Below are 23,834 nucleotides of genomic sequence, written 5' to 3'. Positions count from 1 at the left end.
TCAGAAACTTCTGTTTCAGAGCATAAGTGAAACAAAGCTGCATAATGTCTGTCATGCCAGTTATGTGTTATATATACACTTCAGGAAGTCTTAAATTCTTATTAGGTGCAATACTTGCTAGGAAAATTCACATCTCCCCACATTTCTTTTTTCTTTAATCACTTTATTGAGGTATGATTGGCATATGAAAATCTGTGTATATTTAATGTATACAACTGAATGAGTTTGTAGTTAAGTATATACCTGTGAAACTATCACCACAATCTGTGCTATAAACATATCCAACACCTCCAGAAGTTTCTTCCCACTCTATTAATTATTAATATTTATTTATAGTGTGAGATAAGAATATAACATTCTGCCCTTTGAGCAAATTTTTTTTTTTTTTTTTTTTTTTTAAATTTTTTTTTTCCACGTTTTTTATTTATTTTTGGGACAGAGAGAGACAGAGCATGAACGGGGGAGGGGCAGAGAGAGAGGGAGACACAGAATCAGAAACAGGCTCCAGGCTCTGAGCCATCAGTCCAGAGCCCGACGCGGGGCTCGAACTCACGACCGCGAGATCGTGACCTGGCTGAAGTCGGACGCTTAACCGACTGCGCCACCCAGGTGCCCCGAGCAAATTTTTAAAGTATACAACACAGTATTGTTAACCATAAGTACTATGCTGTGCAGTAGAGCTCTAGGACTTACTTATCTTGTGTAACTGGAACTTTGTCTCTAATACCTCCCCATTTTCCTCTCCCCCCCAGGCTCTGACAACCATCATTTTACTCCCTGATCCTATGAGTTTGACTATTTTAGATTCCTCATATAAGTGGTATCATGTAATATTTGTCCTTCTATGTCTGGCTTATTTCAAAATATAATGTCTTCCAAGTTTATCTATGTTGTTGCAAATGGGAGGGTGTCTCTCTTTTGTTAAGGTTGAACAATATTTCACTGCATGTATATGCCACATTTTCTTTACCCATTCATCCACTGATGAGCATTTAGGTTATTTCAATGTCTTTGCTAGAGTAAATAATGTTGCAATGAACATGGGAGTGTAGCTATCTCTTTGAGATCCTAATTTAAATTCCTTTGGATGTACACCTAAAGGTGGGATTGATGGATCATAGAGTAGTTCTATTTTCTATTTTTAAATTTTTATTTATTTTTATTTTAAATTTATTTATTTAAATTCAAGTTAGTTAACATACAATGTAGTATTAGTTTCAGGAGTAGAACCCAGTGATTTATCACTTACATAGAACACCCAGTGTTCATCCCAACAACTGCCCTCCTTAGTACCCATCACCCATTTAGCCCATCCCCCCACCCACCTCCCCTCTGTTCTCTGTAATTAAGAGTCTCTTATGGTTGGCCTCCCTCTCTGTTTTTGTCTTATTTTTCCTTCCCTTCCCCTATGTTCATCTGTTGTGTTTCTTAAATTCCACATATGAGTGAAATCATATACTTATCTTTCTCTAATTTCTATTTTTTGAGGAACCTCCATACTGTTTTCCATACTGGCTGTACCAATTTATGTCACTAACATGTGTACAAGGGTTCCCTTTTCTCCACATCCTTCCCAACACTTTTGTCTTTTGTTTTTTGATGACAGATATTCTAATAGGTGTAAGGTGATATTTCATTGTGATTTTGATTCACATTTCCCTGATGATTAGTCATGTTGAACATCTTTTCATACATCTGTTATCTATGTATTTGTCTCCTTTGGAGAAATGTCTATTCAGTTCCTTTGCCTATTTTTTAAATGGGTTACCTGGGTTTTTTTCACTACTGAGTGGTTAGGAATTCCTTATATATTTTGATTATTAACACTTTATCATATATATGGTTTGCAAATATTTTCTCCAATATCATAGGTTGTTTTTCCATTTTGTTGTCTGTTTCCTCTGCTGTGCAGAATGAAATTTTTTAGTCTGATAAAATCCCACTTGTCTATTTTTGCAACAAAACTTATGTTTTTGGTGCCATATCCAAAATATCATTGCCATAGCTAATGTCAATAAGCTGTTTCTCTGTTGTCTTATAGAACTTCTTCTTATATAAGTTTTAAGATTTAATGTCTTATGTATTAAGTCTTTAATCCATTTTGAGTTAATTTTTATGAATGGTATGAAAAATTTCATTCTTTCACATGTGAATATACATTTTTCTTAACACCATTTATTGAAGAGACTATCCTTCTCCCCATTGTGTATTCTTGGTACCCTTACAAAGATCAGTTGATAATATATGTGTAAGTTTATTTCTGGCTATTCCATTGGTCATTATGTCTGTTTTTATGCCAGGATCATACTGTCTTGATTACTGTAGCTTTGTAATATATTTTGAAATCAAGTAGTATAATGCTTCCAGCTATGTTCAATTGTTTCTTCTCTTTTATTGGCACTTACTCCCCAATCTTAAATGAATTCCTAAATTACTTGACAGTAGTACATTGTGCGTGTTAGGTATATATAAAATGTTTTCTTAATGACTGAAATATTCCCTGTGTTTTGTCCTTTGCTCTTTACATATGTTCTTACTTTCTCAGATAGCCTTGTTTCTGCATGCAGAAACTATTCCCATGAAAATTCTCATCTTCATCTGTGACATCTCACCTGCATCCCAGATGCCCTCACCACATGGCCTGGGTTGTTTAGCTATCACTTCAACGTTTATTTATTTTTGGGACAGAGAGAGACAGAGCATGAACGGGGGAGGGGCAGAGAGAGAGGGAGACACAGAATCGGAAACAGCCTCCAGGCTCTGAGCCATCAGCCCAGAGCCTGACGCGGGGCTCGAACTCACGGACCGCGAGATCGTGACCTGGCTGAAGTCGGATGCTTAACCGACTGCGCCACCCAGGCGCCCCTAGCTATCACTTCAAACTCAACATAGCCCAAATTGAACTCATCACTTCTTTCACTCAGCTGGCTTCAGTAATTATAGCATCACTCTTCTTGTCTCCAAGGTAAAAAAAAAAAACCACATCACTGAGTTATAGGTTTTATAAATAGAGAGAAAAAGAGATAAAAGGAGTAACTAAGTTTATTGTTATAATTAGTAGACTACTCATCCATTCAATAAGTAATTACTGAGTACCTACCATGTGCCAAAACTCTCTCAGATACGTTCAGAGAATTAAAAAAAAATCTCTGTTCTCATAGTGCTTACAGTCCAGTGATGGAACACAGACAATAAAAAGGTAAATATATAAACTATTTAGTATGCTAGATGGTGTTAAGTGCTAGGGAAAAATACAAAAGAAGGAAGAGACACTGAGAATGTGCATGTATATGTGGGAGATGGTGGCAATGATGGTTTCAATTCGATTGTGTGGCCAGGAAAAGCCTGAAAGGGTGACACTTGAGTAAAAACCTGAAGAAGGTATCATTCGTTGTATGGAAGCCAATTTGACAATAAAGTATATTAAAATAAAATGAAAAAAAATTTTGTGACTGCAAAAAAACAAAAACAAACCCAAAATACAAAACCTGAAGAAGGGGAGGATGCAAGCACCATGAAGACATCCAGGAAACAGATGTAAAGAAAGTGCCTAAAGTAGAAATGTGTTATATTTTCAGGAGGCCATTGTAGAGTGATCAAGTGGGGAATGATAGGAAATCAGGGTATAGAGGTGATCAGCTGGGTCCACACCTTACAGGGCATGATGTTGTATCTTCCTTAATCTTACTACTAGCCTCCTTATCCTGGGGATTTACCGTTTCATGTATGCAACAGCTTCTAACTTATCTGTTTTTCTAGTTTAACCTATATATTACCACTGTGATAATCTCAAATCACCACCTTCAACATGTCATTCATGTTATTCCCCTGTTCAAGAATTCTTACGGGTTATCTAATCCATCAAATCTAAATTAGTGTGTTGGGTTTTCAGGGCTATCCTAGATATATTTAATCTTGTCTCTAACACATCTTTTGATCGGACATTTACTGAATTCTTTCATTGTTAAAGGGGCTATGAGCAAAGATGGGTAAGAAACAGGTTCAAGACCTGGAGTTTACTGTCAATACAAACCTTTTCCTAGCTCTAATAACCTCTTCTAATTTCCTACATACATACATTGATATCTTTACTGTGTCTGACTCATGCTTTTGCCTTTGGTACTTTCTGTGCTTGAATATCTTCTCTCCTAAACTTACAATAAAATTCAAAATTCTTTTGTGGCTATAAGGCCCTGCGTAATCTGGTACCTCACTATCTCTTCAATACCCTCTTGTGATATCCTTTCCTTCTCTTACTCGAAACATTCCAGGGATACCAACCACCATTCAATTCTCTGTATATACCAAGTTTTTTCCTTGCATCTATGCCTTCTTCTGCCTAGATCACATTATCCACTCTTTATGTTTACATGAGTAAACATAAGGATTTACATGACTTACATCACTTTAAGTCTCAGCATGGATGCCCTAAGAGCCTCCCCTCACTCCAGTCTACATGAGGTTTCGGAGCATGCTGCATGACTTTCCTTCATAGCACCTATCACACTTTTCAAACTACATACTTATTCATTTAATCATGTGTTTGGTGATCTCTCTAGTAGAGACAGCTAGTCTCTCTACTACAGCATAAGCTCCAGAAAGACAAGCAGATATTTCTCTTGCTTATCTCTTGCTCATCTATCCCAAAGGATAAAAGATGGTAAATAAATACCTGTTGAACAATGAATTAGTACCCTATCCAGATCCTGGCTAATCTTTAATTCAACAACTTTCATTTTCTCCAAGAGCCCTTTCTGGCTTCTCAGTCTTTTAATGATCCTTCTCTTCTCTGACTTCTTTTTCCTTTTTCTTCTTCTTATTTTAAATGTCAATATATTTTTCAGAGAGAGGGAGAGCACAAGCAGGGAAGGGACCGAGAGAGGTGGACAGAGGATCCAAAGCAGGCTCTGCACTGACAGGAGCAAGCCCCACAGGAAGCCCAAACTCATGCATGGTGACATCATGACCTGAGCCAAAGTCTGATGCTCAACGGACTGAGCCACCCAGGCATCCCTTTGTTTTATTTTATGTTAATTTATTTATTTTGAGAGAGAGAGAGAGAAAGAGAGAGAGAGAGCGCATACGCATGCGTGCGGGTCGGGGGAGGGGCAGAGAGAGAGAAGGAGAGAGAGAATCCTAAGCAGGCTCCATGCTGTCAGTGTGGCCTCTGATGTGGGGCTCGATCCCACAAACTGTGAGATCATGACCTGAGCTGAAATCAAGAGCTAGGATACTTAGCTGACTGAGTCATCCAGGCACCCCCTCTTTTATCTCTTTAAAAATAGTTCTTTGAATAGAGTTCAAAACCTTGGTGATGGCTGATGTGGTCACCATGACAGGAAAAGCCATTTCTCTCAGTGTATTACATTGTAAAGCTGATTGTATTTCTTTCCCAAACTATACAGTTTAATCCTAAATACAAAGCAAGGTCTGAAATGCGACTGATTAGAAAAATATATAAAACAACCAATGATTTAGGACTTCCATTTTTTTAACTTAAAAGACTCTGTAAAAGCTTCTATCTGAAAGGTTATTTTTTGTTTGTTTTTTCCTGACTGCTTAGTGTGCTTAAAAGTCTTGCTGCATGTAGACATATGCTTTAATCCTACTTTACCACTCAGCTTTGGGACTTAAAATCAGGAAAACATGTTTCCCACCTTTTAGAAATCCTATAATGTCCTGTACAGACCTCTTCAGGGTCAATGACATTCCTTTTTAACCCATAAATCACAAGAAGTCATTACAGAGGCCCCAAAAAAGAAATTCTTAGTAAATGCTTGATAAACTGTTCAATTAAATAAAAATTTCTTGATTCACAGAAGATTGATTGGTACTTATTTGACAGATGCACTTATCCATTCATTCACTCAATAAATAGTTATCTAATGATCCAATATCCAAAATTCTGTGCTTAGCACTCACTGGGGAGAAATGGTACAAAGAAAGCTGTTACAAAGAAATGGTACATAAGAAAGCTCCCATTCCAATGGGGAAAATCTACATGCATGTGTACATTACAATGTAATATCTAGTATGGGATAAAGCTAGGTTCAGGGTGTCATCATGGGCACAATGAAGTCCTAGGGCCTTATTCTACCCATAAATACTGAGGAGAGTTTCACATAGTTGAGTTTTAAAAGATAGGAGTTTAACAAGCCAACAAGGGTAGGGAGGCATGAAAGAGCAAGGCATGTTTAGGGAAAGATACTGAAGTCATCACAATGCGGGAAATAAAACTAAAGAAATAGAATTATATCATGCTGGGCCTTTTATGCCACACTAAATAACAAGAGCTTTAGGTTAAGTGGGAGCTGAGGTGAACAGTTTGCATTTTTTAAAAGATAAATATGGGGGTGCCTGGGTGGCTCAGTTGGATAAGCGTCGGACTTTGGCTCAGGTCATGGTCTCATGGTCTGTGAGTTTGAGCCCCACGTCAGGCTTTGTGCTGACAGCTCAGAGCCTGAGCCTGCTTCTGATTCTGTGTTTCCCTCTCTCTCTGCCCTTCCGCCGCTCATGCTCATGCTCTGTCTCTCTCCCTCAAAAAATAAACATTAAAAATATATATTAAGCTTATGGAGAAGATGGCGGTGTAGGAGGACGCTGGGCTCACCGCACGTCCTACTGATCACTTAGATTCCACCTACACCTGCCTAAATAACCCAGAAAACCACCATAAGACTAGCAGAACGTAGTCTCCGGAGCCAAGCGCAGACGAAAGGCCCACAGAAGAGGGTAGGAAGGGCAGAGAGGTGGTGCGCGCTGCACGGACTGGCGGGAGGGAGCCGGGGGGGAGGGGCAGCCTGCCAGCCAAGCAGAGCCCCTGAGTCTGGCTTGCAAAAGCAGAGGGGCCGGAGGGAGTGTGTTCCAACAGCAAGCGGGACTTAGCATCTGGGAGGTCATAAGAGCTCTGCTTGGAAAGCGGGAAGACTGGAGGACAAAGGGAGGGAGAGTTGCTGAGCCCCCAGACGACAGAGCTCAATTTGGTGGGGAACAAAGGTGCTAGCCAGCGCCATCTCCCTCGCCCATCCCCCAGCCAAAATCCCAAAGAGAACCAGTTCCTGCCAGGGAACTTGCTTGCTCCGCGCAAACACCCAACGCTGTGCTTCTGTGGAGCCACCCCTCCGGCAGCGGGTCTGACTCCCTCCCACTGCCACAGGGCCCCTCCTGAAGTGGATCACCTAAGGAGAAGCGAGCTAAGCCTGCACCTCCTGCCTCCGTGCACCTTGCCTACCCACCCCAGCTAATACACCAGATCCCCAGCACCACAAGCCTGTCAGTGTGCAAGTAGCCCAGACGGGCCACGCCACCCCACAGTGAATCCTGCCCCTAGGAGAGGAGAAGAGAAGGCACACACCAGTCTAACTGTGGCCCCAGGGGTGGGCTGGGGGCAGACATCAGGTCTGACCACGGCCCCGCCCACCAACTCCTGTTATACACTACAGCACAGGGGAAGTGCCCTGCAGGTCCGCACCACTCCAGGGACTATCCAAAATGACCAAACGGAAGAATTCCCCTCAAAAGAATCTCCAGGAAATAATAACAGCCAATGAACTGATCAAAAAGGACTTAAATAATATAACAGAAAGTGAATTTAGAATAATAGTCATAAAATTAATCGCTGGGCTTGGAAACAGTATAGAGGACAGCAGAGAATCTCTTGCTACAGAGATCAAGAGACTAAGGAACAGTCAGGAGGAGCTGAAAAACGCTTTAAACGAAATGCAAAATAAAATGGAAACGACCACGGCTCGGATTGAAGAGGCAGAGGAGAGAATAGGTGAACTAGAAGATAAAATTATGGAAAAAGAGGAAGCTGAGAAAAAGAGAGATAAAAAAATCCAGGACTATGAGGGGAAAATTAGAGAACTAAGTGATACACTAAAAAGAAATAATATATGCATAATTGGTATTCCAGAGGAGGAAGAGAGAGGGAAAGGTGCTGAAGGTGTACTTGAAGAAATAATAGCTGAGAACTTCCCTGATCTGGGGAAGGAAAAAGGCATTGAAATCCAAGAGGCACAGAGAACTCCCTTCAGACGCAACTTGAATCGATCTTCTGCACAACATATCAGTGTGAAACTGGCAAAATACAAGGATAAAGAGAAAATTCTGAAAGCAGCAAGGGACAAACGTGCCCTAACTTACAAATGGAGACCTATAAGACTCGTGACTGATCTCTCTTTTGAAACTTGGCAGGCCAGAAAGGATTGGCAGGAGATCTACAATGTGTTGAACAGAAAAAATATGCAGCCGAGAATCCTTTATCCAGCAAATCTGTCATTTAGAATAGAAGGAGAGATAAAGGTCTTCCCAAACAAACAAAAACTGAAGGAATTTGTCACCACTAAACCAGCCCTACAAGAGATCCTAAGGGGGATCATGTGAGACAAAGTACCAGAGACATCGCTACAAGCATGAAACATACAGACATCACAATGACTCTAAACCCATATCTTTCTATAATAACACTGAATGTAAATGGATTAAATGCACCAACCAAAAGACATAGGGTATCAGAATGGATAAAAAAAACAAGACCCATCTATTTGCTGTCTACAAGAGACTCATTTTAGACCTGAGGACACCTTTAGATTGAGAGTGAAGGGATGGAGAACTATTTATCATGCTACTGGAGGCCAAAAGAAAGCTGGAGCGGCCATACTTATATCAGACAAACTAGACTTTAAATTAAAGGCTGTAACAAGAGATGAAGAAGGGCATTATACAGGGTCTATCCATCAGGAAGAGCTAACAATTATAAATGTCTATGCACCGAATACCGGAGCCCCCAAATATATAAAACAATTACTCATAAACATAAGCAACCTTATTGATAAGAATGTGGTAATTGCAGGGGACTTTAACACTCCACTTACAGAAATGGATAGATCATCTAGACACACGGTCAATAAAGAAACAAGGGCCCTGAATGAGACATTGGATCAGATGGACTTGACAGATATATTTAGAACTCTGCATCCCAAAGCAACAGAATATACTTTCTTCTCGAGTGCACATGGAACATTCTCCAAGATAGATCATATACTGGGCCACAAAACAGCCCTTGATAAGTATACAAGAACTGAAATTATACCATGCATACTTTCAGACCACAATGCTATCAAGCTTGATATCAACCACAGGAAAAAGTCTGGAAAACCTCCAAAAGCATGGAGGTTAAAGAACACCCTACTAAAGAATGAATGAGTCAACCAGGAAATTAGAGAAGAAATTTAAAAATACATGGAAACAAACGAAAATGAAAATACAACAATCCAAATGCTTTGGGATGGAGCAAAGGCAGTCCTGAGAGGAAAATACATTGCAATCCAGGCCTATCTCAAGAAACAAGAAAAATCCCAAATACAAAATCTAACAGCACACCTAAAGGAAATAGAAGCAGAACAGCAATGGCAGCCTAAACCCAGCAGAAGAAGAGAAATAATAAAGATTAGAGCAGAAATAAACAATATAGAAACCAAAAAAACTGTAAAGCAGATCAACGAAACCAAGAGTTGGTTTTTGAGAAAAATAAACAAAATTGACAAACCTCTAGCCAGGCTTCTCAAAAAGAAAAGGGAGATGACCCAAATAGATAAAATCATGAATGAAAATGGTATTATTACAACCAATCCCTCAGAGATACAAACAATTATCAGGGAATACTATGAAAAATTATATGCCAACAAATTGGACAACCTGGAAGAAATGGACAAATTCCTAAACACCCATACTCTTCCAAAACTCAATCAGGAGGAAATAGAAAGCTTGAACAGACCCATAACCAGCGAAGAAATTGAATCGGTTATCAAAAATCTCCCAACAAATAAGAGTCCAGGACCAGATGGCTTCCCAGGGGAGTTCTACCAGACGTTTAAAGCAGAGATAATACCTATCCTTCTCAAGCTATTCCAAGAAATAGAAAGGGAAGGAAAACTTCCAGACTCATTCTATGAAGCCAGTATTACTTTGATTCCTAAACCAGACATAGACCCAGTGAAAAAAGAGAACTACAGGCCAATATCCCTGATGAATATGGATGCAAAAATTCTCAATAAGATACTAGCAAATTGAATTCAACACCATATAAAAAGAATTATTCACCATGATCAAGTGGGATTCATTCCTGGGATGCAGGGCTGGTTCAACATTTGGAAATCAATCAACGTGATACATCACATTAATAAAAGAAAAGATAAGAACCATATGATCCTGTCAATCGATGCAGAAAAGGCCTCTGACAAAATCCAGCACCCTTTCTTAATAAAAACCCTTGAGAAAGTCGGGATAGAAGGAACATACTTACATACTTAAAGATCATAAAAGCCATTTATGAAAAGCCCACAGCTAACATCATCCTCAATGGGGAAAAACTGAGAGCTTTTTCCCTGAGATCAGGAACACGACAGGGATGCCCACTCTCACCACTGTTGTTTAACATAGTGTTGGAAGTGCCAGCATCAGCAATCAGACAACAAAAGGAAATCAAAGGCATCAAAATTGGCAAAGATGAAGTCAAGCTTTCACTTTTTGCAGATGACATGATATTATACATGGAAAACCCAACAGACTCCACCAAGTCTGCTAGAACTGATACCTGAATTCAGCAAAGTCTCAGGATACAAAAATCAATGTACAGAATCAGTTGCATTCTTATACACTAGTAATGAAGCAACAGAAAGACAAATAAAGAAACTAATCCCATTCACAATTGCACCAAGAAGCATAAAATACCTAGGAATAAACCTAACCAAAGATGTGAAAGATCTGTATGCTGAAAACTATAGAAAGCTTAGAAAACTATAGAAACTGAAGAAGATATAAAGAAATGGAAAAACATTCCGTGCTCATGGATTGGAAGAGTAAATATTGTCAAAATGTCAATACTACCCAAAGCTATCTACACATTCAATGCAATCCCAATCAAAATTGCACCAGCATTCTTCTCGAAGCTAGAACAAGCAATCCTAAAATTCATATGGAACCACCAAAGGCCCTGAATAGCCAAAGTAATTTTGAAGAAGAAGACCAAAGCAGGAGGCATCACAATCCCAGACTTTAGCCTCTACTACAAAGCTGTCATCATCAAGACAGCATGGTATTGGCACAAAAACAGACACATAGACCAATGGAATAGAATAGAAACCCCAGAACTAGACCCACAAACGTATGGCCAACTCATCTTTGACAAAGCAGGAAAGAACATCCAATGGAAAAAATCAGTCTCTTTAACAAATGGTGCTGGGAGAACTGGACAGCAACATGCAGAAGGTTGAAACTAGACCACTTTCTCACACCATTCACAAAAATAAACTCAAAATGGATGAAGGACCTGAATGTGAGACAGGAAACCATCAAAACCCTAGAGGAAGAAGCAGGAAAAAACTTCTCTGACCTCAGCCTCAGCAATTTCTTACTCGACACATCTCGAAAGGCAAGGGAATTAAAAGCAAAAGTGAATTACCGGGACCTTATGAAGATAAAAAACTTCTTCACAGCAAAGGAAACAATCAACAAAACTAAAAGGCATCAACGGAATGGGAAAAGATATTTGCAAACGACATATCGGACAAAGGGCTAGTATCCAAAATCTATAAAGAGCTCACCAAACTCCACACCCGAAAAACAAATAATCCAGTGAAGAAATGCGCAGAAAACATGAATAGACACTTCTCTAAAGAAGACATCCGGATGGCCAACAGGCACATGAAAAGATGCTCAACGTCGCTCCTCATCAGGGAAATACAAATCAAAACCACACTCAGATGTCCCCTCACGCCAGTCAGAGTGGCTAAAATGAACAAATCAGGAGACTATAGATGCTGGAGAGGATGTGGAGAAATGGGAACCCTCTTGCACTGTTGGTGGGAATGGAAACTGGTGCAGCCACTCTGGAAAACAGTGTGGAGGTTCCTCAGAAAATTAAAAATAGACCTTCCCTATGACCCAGAGATAGCACTGCTAGGAATTTACTCAAGGGATACAGGAGTACTGATGCATAGGGGCACTTGGACCCCAATGTTTATAGCAGCACTCTCAACAATAGCCAAATTACGGAAAGAGCCTAAATGTCCATCAACTAATGAATGGATAAAGAAATTGTGGTTTATATACACAATGGAGTACTACATGACAATGAGAAAGAACGAAATATGGCCCTTTGTAGCAACGTGGATGGCACTGGAGATTGTGATGCTAAGTGAAATAAGCCATACAGAGAAGACAGATACCATATGTTTTCACTCTTATGTGGATCCTGAGAAACTTAACAGAAACCCATGGGGGAGGGGAAGGAAAAAAAAAAAGAGGTTAGAGTGGGAGAGAGCCAAAGCATAAGAGACTCTTAAAAACTGTAACAAACTGAGGGTTGATGGGGGGTGGGAGGGAAGGGAGGGTGGGTGATGGGTATTGAGGAGGGCACCTTTTGGGATGAGCACTGGGTGTTGTATGGAAACCAATTTGACAATAAATTTCATATACTGAAAAAAATATATATATATTAAAAGATAAGTATGGTGGTGCTGTGGACAGTAACTCAGGGTAGGAAGGTAGTAGATTCAGGGAATCTGTATTTGGGGAGAAATGTGAAGGATCTCGGGTGACGGGGGATGGAGCAGGGGGAATGATTTCGCTGATATTTGGGAGACAGAAGTTGATAAAATATAGTGGTTAAATGAGAAAGGAAGCAGATATAGAGAGAGGAGCCTAAAAGGATCCCAAAGTTTTGACATGGATCTCTGAGCAAATGATAATGCCTTTCACTTGATTTAAGGAACACAGGAAGAAGTGTATGTGTGAGGAAAGAAAATAAATTCAGTTTAGATATGCTGAGGTAGAAATGTCTGAGGAACATATAAGGGCAGATGTCTGGTAGGAAAAAGGAAATGAGGCTCTGAAGCTCAGGGGAGAGATCTTAATCAGAGATTTAGATTTCAAGGCTAAATATTTACAATTTTATTCAGAATGATAAAATGTCACAAAAACAGTCAGAGCTACTAATGTCCTACCAGCTGCTGCTTCTTCCCTCCTGCAGACTGTTTTAACACTCATCAACCAACATCTATCAGGATATGCTATGTGGGTTTGCAGTCTGCCATGCACTGGAGCCTCCCGAGATATGTCTGTCAGATCAGCAATGAGACTTACAGTGCAAGAACAGCTGGTCCTCTCTCGAGCCTGTTCCCCCGGCTCAAACCTGTCCTCAGCACAGAGGTGAGAGTGTCCTGGCGATACTGAACACTAGACTAGCACTGTTTGATTGATCAGATTGACTGCTTTGTATCAACACTCTGTGCACCTGATCTAACACATTCCTAACTTTTCATGATCTCTGATAACTAATTCAAGGAAGCAATATATGACCAGTTTAATACCTAATTATTATGAAAGTATACATAGCTGGCATCATCAGCTCAGTGAACTAAAAAATTTTTTTAATATGAAATTTATTGTCAAATTGGTTTCCATACATTTCCATACAATACACAGTGCTCATCCCAACAGGTGCCCTCCTCAATGCCCATCACCCACTTTCCCCTTCCCACCCATCCCCCATTAACCCTCAGTTTATTCTCAGTTTCTAAGAGTCTTTTATGGTTTGGCTCCCTCCCTAACTTTTTTTTTTCCCTTCCCCTCCCCCATGGTCTTCTGTTAAGTTTCTCAGGATCCACATAAGAGTGAAAACATATGGTATCTGTCTTTCTCTGTAAGACTTATTTCACTTAGCATAACACTCTCCAGTTCCATCCATGTTGTGACAAAAGGCCAGATTTCATTCTTTCTCATTGCCACACAGTATTCCATTGTGTATATAAGCCACAATTTCTTTATCCATTCATCATTTTTTTTTATCCATTCATCATTTGATGGACATTTAGGCTCTTTCCATAATTTGGCTATTGTTCAAAGTGCTGCTATAAACATTGGGGTCCAAGTGCCCCTATGCATCAGCAATCCTGTATCCTTTGGGTAAATTCCTAGCAGTGCTATTGCTGGGTCATAGGGTAGATCTATTTTTAATTTTTTGAGGAACTTCCACACTGTGTTGGGACTGAACTAAAATTTTTGAAGGCTTATACAACTACACAGATCCTAATGGAAAGAAGAAAGAATATTGAACAATTAAATCTAGATTTAAATTCTGCTTACTAGTTTACTCTTAAAACTAAAGAAAGGAAGTAGTGTTTTCAACTAAGGACCTTACAGTTTTATTATGTGAATGGGAAGGTGGTATAGTTCTCTAATTTAGTCTAGGGGTTTTTAAAAGATCAAAACATTTCCAGCAGCTCTACAAAAAAGAACATTTTTTTCACTTTTCTTCTTTTAAAATATTTTATTGTTTCTTGAGGCTCAATTACAAATAATAAGCCCAAAGAAAAAACAACTGATGCATTAATAACCTCACGTGGACCAGGGCTGGGGTGTCTCTGCTGGGCTTAGATCTTCTCTGTGCAGTAAGCCCAAGAAAGCATGTACTGAGCACAGACACTGTGTGTGGTGCTGTGATCATGGAAAGAGAAGACACAATCCCTGGCACTCAAGGATGATTAAGCAGGGTGCTCTGGTTTTTAAACTGCAGCCCATGGACTTTCAGTGGTCACACAGAATACTGGGTGGGGTTAAGGGGCACAGTGAGATTCCTATTATTTCCCCTTTCCCTTCAACAGTGAAGTAGTTCTATTTTACCTGTTTTATTTATTGAACTTTCTCATAAAATTTAGCTTAAAGAAAGGATTCTTGGGGCGCCTGGGTGGCTCAGTTGGTTGAGTGGCCGACTTCGGCTCAGGTCATGATCTGGCGGTCCGTGAGTTCGAGCCCCGCGTTGGGCTCTGTGCTGACAGCTCAGAGCCTGGAGCCTGTTTTGGATTCTGTGTCTCCCTCTCTCTGACCCTCCCCTGTTCATGCTCTGTCTCTCTCTGTCTCAAAAATAAATAAAACGTTAAAAAAAAAAGAAAGAAAGGATTCTTCCATATACAAAAATAAGTAATAAGTTTACAAATCTCTGACCCAGGAGGAAAACAGAAGCAGCCAGAATCTGCATCTCCATAGCCCTGACCTACAGTCTTACCTGTGCACAGCAGCTGTAGCTGTCATCCCTGCCACAACTACCTTTAGCCACAGCTTTCCTAGACACACATGCTGGGAGCTACTGGTGACAAGGAAATTCCACATGCCCCCATCAGTAAATGTATCATTTTATCCCTATGCCAAAGTGAAGCAAGGTGTTTTAATTTGCAGGGCAAGGTCTGTCAAGAACAGAGGTACTGGGAAGCATGCAAACTAACTGCTTTCCTTTTGTACTGTTATAACTTCCATTTTTAATTTTCTTGTATATAACATGCAATTGGAAAAATGAAACCATGATTTCAGTTTTTAAGTAAAAAATAAAAAAAATAAAAAACCCATAAAGCACTTTGAATACAGGAAGTTTCCAAGCAATATAAAAGCATCCCCAAATTTACTTTCTCCCCACCCCACCTAGAAGATGACCACAGAGAAATGTCTGGATGCCCTAAAAGTCTAAGTTGGCTATAAAGATCATCTCACCCATCACAGCCGTGCTGGCCTGTAGAGAAACAGAAGCCTGGAATGTCTCCTTGACTCCTCCCACCTTTCACGATGAAAGCACTGCTGCACTTGCTCATGCTTAAAGGCTTCACTGCTCTGCCCAAATACATGGTCTGCTGCATATCAGACCCATTCTGTGGCCTCTCTTCCAATCCAAGGAAAAGAGGAACAATGGAATCAGACCAACCTTCCCTTCAGTCTGGAAGATGCTCTCTCCCCTTTGCAGGGCTGGAATGGCATTGAGGGCTTGGCTGCTCTTAGACAGGACACCATTAACCTACTACACTGTGAACCCTCTCTCCCACGTGCAGCAAGGCAGGGCCCAGGGTACTGTATTCTGGAGCTGGACCTCTCTGCTGAACTTGCTTTGTTCTATGTTTCTCTTATGCGTTTTCTCTAGCACTGAAGAGTTGCATCGTCTTCTCTCTCTGAGGTGGTAACAGCCAAGACTGGGGTTGAACTTCCATGTGGAAATAGGCACAGGATAAAAAAGAGGCCACACGTGACTTCAAGGTAAACTGGGATTTGAGGCAAAACTCCCTGCTAAGTAAGAAGAGGTCACCTAATCTTGTTTTTCTTTCTCTGTCATCTATCTTCTCTGAAGGCCAGAGATGCTTATGACCCAACCAATACCATCCTTATACAATCTCAACCTCACCACAACCTCTAGTAACTTTTACCTGATCTGCTTGCCTTCTCTCATATCATATAAGGAAAAGAAGACATCAGTATCTTCTCCAATGGTATTGTAGGTGAAACTCTTCAGACTGAGGAAGAAGTGATGTGGCACTGGCATCCGACAGGTTTCTCCATGACGTGGGCGCATCGTATCTACCTAATGAGGAAGGCAAAAGCAGTGATTCCAATTTTAGTTATTCATGCATTGGTCATAAATAAAATGAAAACTAAATGACTGGCTTTCCTCATACTACCAAAGGGGATAATTTAAGAGAGAGAAAAGGTGTTTTCTCTGCTAGTAAGGGAGTACTGTGTCAATATACTTGGTTTGAAGTGGGCAAATATGCAGCTGGGAGAAGTAAACTGAGTGGAGGAGATATAGGAACAGTAATTCCAACTTATGAGTGAATTTAAAGTCTCCACAAGATCACAAATTTATAAATTCTCCACAAACTTCTAAATTCAAAGTTATTTTTTGGAGACACTGTCACCCTGATGCACTTGATTTACATTGTTAGATGGTAATAGCTACCATACTAAATGACACTTCTATTTTCTCCCAGATGGATTCATTTTAGTCTCCCGTCTACTTTATTTTAATTGTGCTTAAGTAAATTTGCACAGAGCAGTGAGTGGAGACCAGGCAAATCTGCTCAGAGACCAGGGCCATTTAGATTAAAGGCAGCACACAATCAAGACATCAGGGGTGGCTATCACTGGCTGGTGCATCCCCATGCTGTGACCTCTTAAAAGAAAGAGCTGAGGGAAATACTGGGAGGCCTAGTTAGACTGCTTACCTGGGATGTGCTTTGCTGTACACTCTGCCGGCTAGATAAGTGCTATGGAAAGAAAAAAAGAAAAATTCACTCAACTGGGAAAGAAAGTAACTGTTATTCAGCAGCCTCTATATGTTAGGCATTCTGTAGTCTTTTACTTATATGTTCTCATTTAATTCTGATAAAAATCTTGGTGTAAGAAAGTGACGTGCTGAAGATCATACAGCAAGAAGGTGGCAAAGTCTGGATTCAAACCCAAGACTCTCCAGCTCAGAGTACCAACCACCCAAGTGATGGGCTCTTGCTAGTAGATTTTTGCTTTGGTGCTGTTTGCTCCACACCCTCTACCACCTCCTGAGCTGCAAGATCCAGCTTATTCAGGCTTTCTACTCTGGAGGATGTGTAGTCTTTAACTTGAAGCACCCCTCACCCCCAACATGCTGTTCCTTTGCTGCTGGCTGATGTTAGAAGAAGCAGATTCCAATCCCAGCTAAATGTAAAAGGGTTGTGAAATCAGATAAATTGCTTACTCTCTCCAAGAGACATTTTCCTCACCTGTAAAACTGAGATAAAAGCTTTTATTGTCTTTCTCTCAGTTACTGTGAGGCTCAAATTACCTAACAGGAAGCTGCATGGAACAGTAGTTAGGGACCTAAGTGCAGAAGTGAGACCACCTGGTTTTAAATCTTGACTCACATTTGTCTTTGCTCATATAAAAGTGAGGATAACATTTTGTGCTGAACTCAACCTCACAGGGTTTTGTGCAGATTAACCTGGTATGGTAACCTGGTATGTTCAGTCCCTGGTCTTGTTAAATGCAACAATGAGAGTTTCTATTTGCTCTCTTTGGGACCTAGAAGTGGGAGACAACACTCATTTGGTGAACTATTCTACACCACGTGGGTAGGAAGGATGGTTGCTGAGTAGACTGATTTCATTTTTTTAATTTAGGGTTAAATGTGTCCATTTGGAAAACTGAATACAATTAGATGTTAATTTAAATGTATCTTACTAGCCATATTTGCTAATTATCAAATATTCATGTGTATTATTAGCTATATTAGTAATTTATTATTGATTATTAATGTTCATTGATGGGACTATATGTTCCCATGATGCATATTAAATATAATAAAATAGGCCTCCAACAGCTGGGGAAATCATCACATAGAATGTATATGTATAAAAGAAAATGTATACAAAAAGGTTTCTAAAAAATTAGGCTTTCCAGATGCCTGAGTGGCTCAGTCCATTAAGCAACCAACTCTTGATTTCAGCTCAGGTCATGATCTCATGCTTAGTGAGACTGAGCCCCACATTGGGCTCTGCACTTACAGTGCAGAGCCTGCTTGGGATTCTCTCTCTTCCTCTCTCTGCCCTTCCCCTGACTCACATGTGCACACATTTTGTTCTCTCTCTCCCAAAATAAATGAAATATTTTTAAAACTCAGGCTTTCAAAAAAAAGTTTTCTATGGTTTACTGACCCATATCCCACTGGGAAGGTTATTGGCCTAAAATGCTTTCCATTGTTCTATTTTACATTCAGGGACTACACTAAGTGATTCTTCTCAAGTGGAGTTACTGATTAACTCCTAAAATGACTACCAATCCTCAACACAAATATTCAATTATAACTACATACAGGAGTTTATAGCTAATTTCGGTGAACTCCCTTTTGACAATAACAAATGTCATTCTAGATTTTAGAAGCACCAAATTTGAGGAGAATTTTCAAACCAGTCTAACAAATGTTGTGTGGGTAAAGCATCAAAACTGACATTCTGGAACCTCTTTCATGGCACCGTAGGGAAAAACCACTTCCCCTTTAGGTGGCATTCAGCTGGCCAGCTGATAATATCCCTCTTCAGAACCATCACCACCTGTATTAGGGCCATAATGTATTATTTCTGTGTGTTTGCTACCTAACTCTAGACTTTGCCCTCCCAGAGAGCAAAAAAAACCCTATCTTAATCATTTTATATTTGAAGTACAAATATAGGGCAATGTACATCAAAAATATAAATTAATTAAGAATTGCATGGACATTGCTAGTGGGGGTATATATAGTCATTTTGGAAAAAAATATGGCCTAATGTATTAGCGCTGAAAATGTTATTACCTAACCATTCAGCAATTTGTCTCCTGGTTATAAACCCTATAGAATTGCTTGCTGTTAATGTTACCATCATATTTTATAATTAATAACATAAAATATTCAAAGACCTCTGTTGAGTATATATAAAAACATTTGGCTGGCCAGATGTCTGTCTGGTGAGCCAAATACTAATACTTCTTTCTTTTAAATCTGTATTTCTGTTAATACTGGTAATCTACCTTTTCCTAGGAAAGCTTTTTTATTTCATCCAAGTTTTCTCATTTATTACCAGATAATTCAAGAAAATATTCTCTTACAATTGCTTTTGTGTCCTTTGTGTTTGGAATAAATTTTCATTTCTCATTAAAAAAATGTATGCACTACATTACTATTCTGCCAAATTTCCCCCATACAGAAGGCGTTTTCAGCCCTTTGAAGTCTTTGGTTCATTTAGTCTACAAAAGTCTACCAATATGGGAAAAAACCCTGCAACTTCAGACATTCTATTCAATTGAATAACACAATTAATTGCCTGCTATATATATTTGGAACTGTGTTAAGTATTGTGGGTCTTACAAGGAAATACAAGATCTATTTAGTCAGATCACTAATAAAACGATGCTTCATTGCTAGCAAATTTAATCAATTGATTTAAGTCCAGAAATGAAAGTACAAACATTGATCTAATAAAAACATTAATTAGCACTAGAAGATAACAGACTAATACAGTTCCCAACACATGCTAATGTGGAAAGATAACAACATAACAGGAGGTTATAATGTAAGTATTCTGTTAGATCTCCCCGCAATTTAGAAGCTCTTATATAATCTTCAAGTGTCCACATTCCCCAAAGAGGCATAGCTAATTAAAATTAACACAAATACTTTGTTGTTGCCCTTTGAAATGCTTTTCAGTTTGGGCGGCACCAGTTCTGTGTCGTTGAAAGTGCATTTGGACTTGTTTTTATGCAGAAGCAAGAACTGAGGAGAATTAGGGGATTCTTCTGGTTCTTGTCATATAGAATAGAAAATCTGTCCATATAAAGAGATTTTTACCAATTATTACCACTAAACACTTGCACAGGGGATTGATCTTTGTAATGAAAAACAAAATTTCTAAATGTAAACTTAAGGTATAATCCTATTCATAAAGGTTTTCTTGCAAAATGAGTGACAAGGAATATTATATTCAGAAAGTTTCACATGGAGCCTTTGTAATTTCCAGTAATAGATTTAAATGTTAATACAAAAAGGTTTTTAAAGGTTATTCCTTTGAAACTTCTTGGTAAATTTAACATTTAATCAAAACACTTGCTGTGCATTTACTATATGCAATTTAACATAAAAATAAGTTGTTTTCAATAAATTTATGGACTTTCAAAATCATTTTTTTCTTCTGAATATCTAGTTCTTTTATCTAAAGGCAAATACATGGGATAAAAGACAGCATAAAATGAAAAAAAGAGACTTGAATCTTTCTTTGGTCTTTTTGAGAAGTCAACATTTTAAAATTAACATTTAAATGTATTAAAAGTAATATAAGCACATAGTTTTAAAAGTTAAATAGCCTTAAAAGTCTTGCAATAGAGTAAACTGAGGGTTGATGGGGGGTGGGAGGGAGGGGAGGGTGGGTGACGGTTATTGAGGAGGGCACCTGTTGGGATGAGCACTGGGTGCTGTATGGAAACCAATTTGACAATAAATTTCATATTAAAAAAATAAACTGCTGAAAGACTACCAGTTGGGGGGGGGGGATGGGCCAGAGACACACTGATAATTCAGAAAAAAAAATGCAATTCAATCAGTAGACTTATAACACTATGTTCCACCTCCCTAGTAATCAAATGAAAATTAAAACAATAAGAAACAATCATGCCTATTAAGTTGGCAAACATAAAAAAAAGTCTTGCAATAAAATTATCAGTCCTCTGTTCATCCTGTACTATTTCCTAAGATAAGTACTTTTACCTCTTTATTATGTTTTTTTCTAAAATTTATCAAGTATTTCTAAATGTCACATTTATAAAGCTCTCTTTTTGTGAAGTTTTAGATTTATTTATTAGCTTCTTATAATGGTAGTGAGGATTTTCACATTTGTTTATATTCACTTCCCTTCATCTATCTTCCTAATATCTCCCAATTTTTGGTTAAAACTTGTTAGTGACTGTAACTTAAATATTGTTCACTGGTGAGCCAAACAGTATTTCAATTACATTTCCTTTCTTCTACATTTTGCTTTTGTTTTAGAAGTCTTAGTTTTTGGGGCGCCTGGGTGGCTCAGTCAGTGAGCATCTGACTTAAGCTCAGGTTATGATCTCATGGTCTGTGGGTTTGAACCCCACGTCGGGCTTTGTGCTGACAGCTTAGAGCCTGGAGCCTGCTTCAGATTCTGTGTTTCCCTCGCTCTCTGCCCCTCCCCTGCTCATGCTCTGTCTCTCTCTCAAAAATAAATAAACATTGAAAATAATAAAAAATTCTTAAAAAGGCAATCTTAGTTTTATTTAAGTTACAGGGCCCTTTCCTATGTTCTTCTACAGCTTTATAAAATACCTTTCAAAAACATCCTCCATATGGTACAATATTCTTTTTCTTTCAAGTTTATATTTAAATTCTAGTTAGTTAAAATACAGTGCAGTATTGGTTTCAGGAGCAGAATTCAGTGACTCGTCACTTACATACAACACTGAGTGATCATCACAACAAGTGTCCTCCTCAATACCCATCACTCATCTAGCGCATCTCCCATCCACCTCCCTCCATCAACCCATAGTTTGTTCTCTATTGTTAAGAGTCTCTTGTAGTTTGTTTCCCTCTCTTCCCTCCCCCAATTTCCCATGTTCATCTGTTTTGTTTCTTAAACTCCACATGCGTGAAATCATATGGTATTTGTTTTTCTCTGACTTACTGTGTTAGAGCATAATACATTCTAGCTCCATCCACGTCACTGCAAATGGCAAAATTTCATTTTTTGAAGTTGAGTAATATTCCATTGTATGCATATGTGTGTGAATGCATGTGTGTATATATATACACACACATCTTCCTTTTTATTATTTTAAAACTAAATATAATTTATTGTCAAATTGGTTTCCATACAACACCCAGTGCTCATCTCAACAGGTACCATCCTCAATGCCCATCACCCACTTTCCCTTCTCCCCTACCTCCCATCAACCCTCAGTTTGTTCTCAGTTTTTAAGAGTCTCTTATGGTTTGTCTCCCTCTTCTCTGTAACTTTTTATTTTCCCCTTCCCCTCCCCCATGGTCTTCTGTTAAGTTTCTCAGGATCCACATACGAGTGAAAACATATGGTATCTGTCTTTCTCTGCCTGACTTATTTCACTTAGCATAATACCCTCCAGTTCTATCCACATTGCTGCAAATGGCCAGATTTCATTCTTTCTCATTGTCAAGCAGTATTCCATTGTATATATAAACCACATATTTATCCATTCATCAGTTGATGGACATTTAGGCTCTTTCCATAATTTGGCTATTGTTGAAAGTGCTGCTATAAACATGGGGGTAGATGTGCCCCTATACATCAGCACTCCTGTATCCCTTGGGTAAATTCCTAGCAGTGCTATTGCTGGGTCATAGGGTAGTTCTATTTTTTTTTTAATTTTTTTTTCAACGTTTATTTATTTTTAGGACAGAGAGAGACAGAGCATGAACGGGGGAGGGGCAGAGAGAGAGGGAGACACAGAATCAGAAACAGGCTCCAGGCTCTGAGCCATCAGCCCAGAGCCCGACGCGGGGCTCGAACTCCCGGACTGCGAGATCGTGACCTGGTTGAAGTCGGACGCTTAACCGACTGCGCCACCCAGGCGCCCCAGGTAGTTCTATTTTTAATTTTTTGAGGAACCTCCACACTGTTTTCCAGAGCAACTGTACCAGTTTGCATTCTCACCAACAGTGCAAGAGGGTTCCTGTTTCTCCACATCCTCGCCAGCATTTGTAGTTTGCTGATTTGTTCATTTTAGCTACTCTGACCGGCATGAGGTGGTATCTGAGTGTGGTTTTGATTTGTATTTCCCTGAGGAGGAGCGACGTTGAGCATCTTTTCATGTGGCTGTTGGCCATCTGTATGTTTTCTTTGGAAAAATGTCTATTCATGTCTTCTGCCCATTTCTTCACTGGATTATTTGTTTTTCGGGTGTGGAGTTTGGTGAGCTCTTTATAGATTTTGGATACAGCCCTTTGTCTGATATGTCATTTGTAAATATCTTTTCCCATTCTGTCGGTTGCCTTTTAGTTTTGTTGATTGTTTCCTTTGCAGTGCAGAAGCTGTTTATTTTCATGAGGTCCCAATAGTTCATTTTTGCTTTTAATTCCCTTGCCTTTGGAGATGTGCCAAGTAAGAAATTGCTGCGGCTGAGGTCAGAGAAGTTTTTTCCTGCTTTCTCCTCTAGGGTTTTGATGGTTTCCTGTCTCACATTCAGGTCCTTCATCCATTTTGGGTTTATTTTTGTGTATGGTGTAAGAAAGTGGTCTAGTTTCATTCTTCTGCATGTTGCTGTCCAGCTCTCCCAGCACCATTTGTTAAAGAGACTTTTTTCCATTGGATATTCTTTCCTGCTTTGTCAAAGATTAGTTGGCCATACATTTGTGGGTTTAATTCTGGGGTCTCTATTCTATTCCATTGGTCTACGTGTCTGTTTTTGTGCCAATATCATACTGTCCTGATGATTACAGCTTTGTAGTTGAGGCTGAAGTC

General features: G+C 39.3%; 1 protein-coding gene across 3 annotated transcripts in view; it reads right to left on the bottom strand.

Moving 5' to 3' along the window:
- The window catches only part of DOCK3 (dedicator of cytokinesis 3), a 580,531-nt gene that overhangs the window by 184,779 nt on the left and 371,918 nt on the right, over positions 1-23,834 (bottom strand). For all 3 annotated transcript variants that reach the window (XM_047849906.1, XM_047849909.1, XM_047849907.1), the window contains 2 exons: positions 17,043-17,084; positions 16,248-16,402 (listed from right to left, as the gene is read on the bottom strand). In XM_047849906.1, the coding sequence (XP_047705862.1) occupies positions 16,248-16,402; positions 17,043-17,084 (197 nt within the window). The remainder of the gene's footprint in view (positions 1-16,247; positions 16,403-17,042; positions 17,085-23,834) is intronic.

This window comes from Prionailurus viverrinus, chromosome A2 (genome assembly GCF_022837055.1).
Source record: "Prionailurus viverrinus isolate Anna chromosome A2, UM_Priviv_1.0, whole genome shotgun sequence".
Lineage (NCBI taxonomy): Eukaryota > Metazoa > Chordata > Mammalia > Carnivora > Felidae > Prionailurus > Prionailurus viverrinus.
Note: the sequence above shows the minus strand (reverse complement) of the source record. Positions and strands in the feature narration are given on the sequence as shown.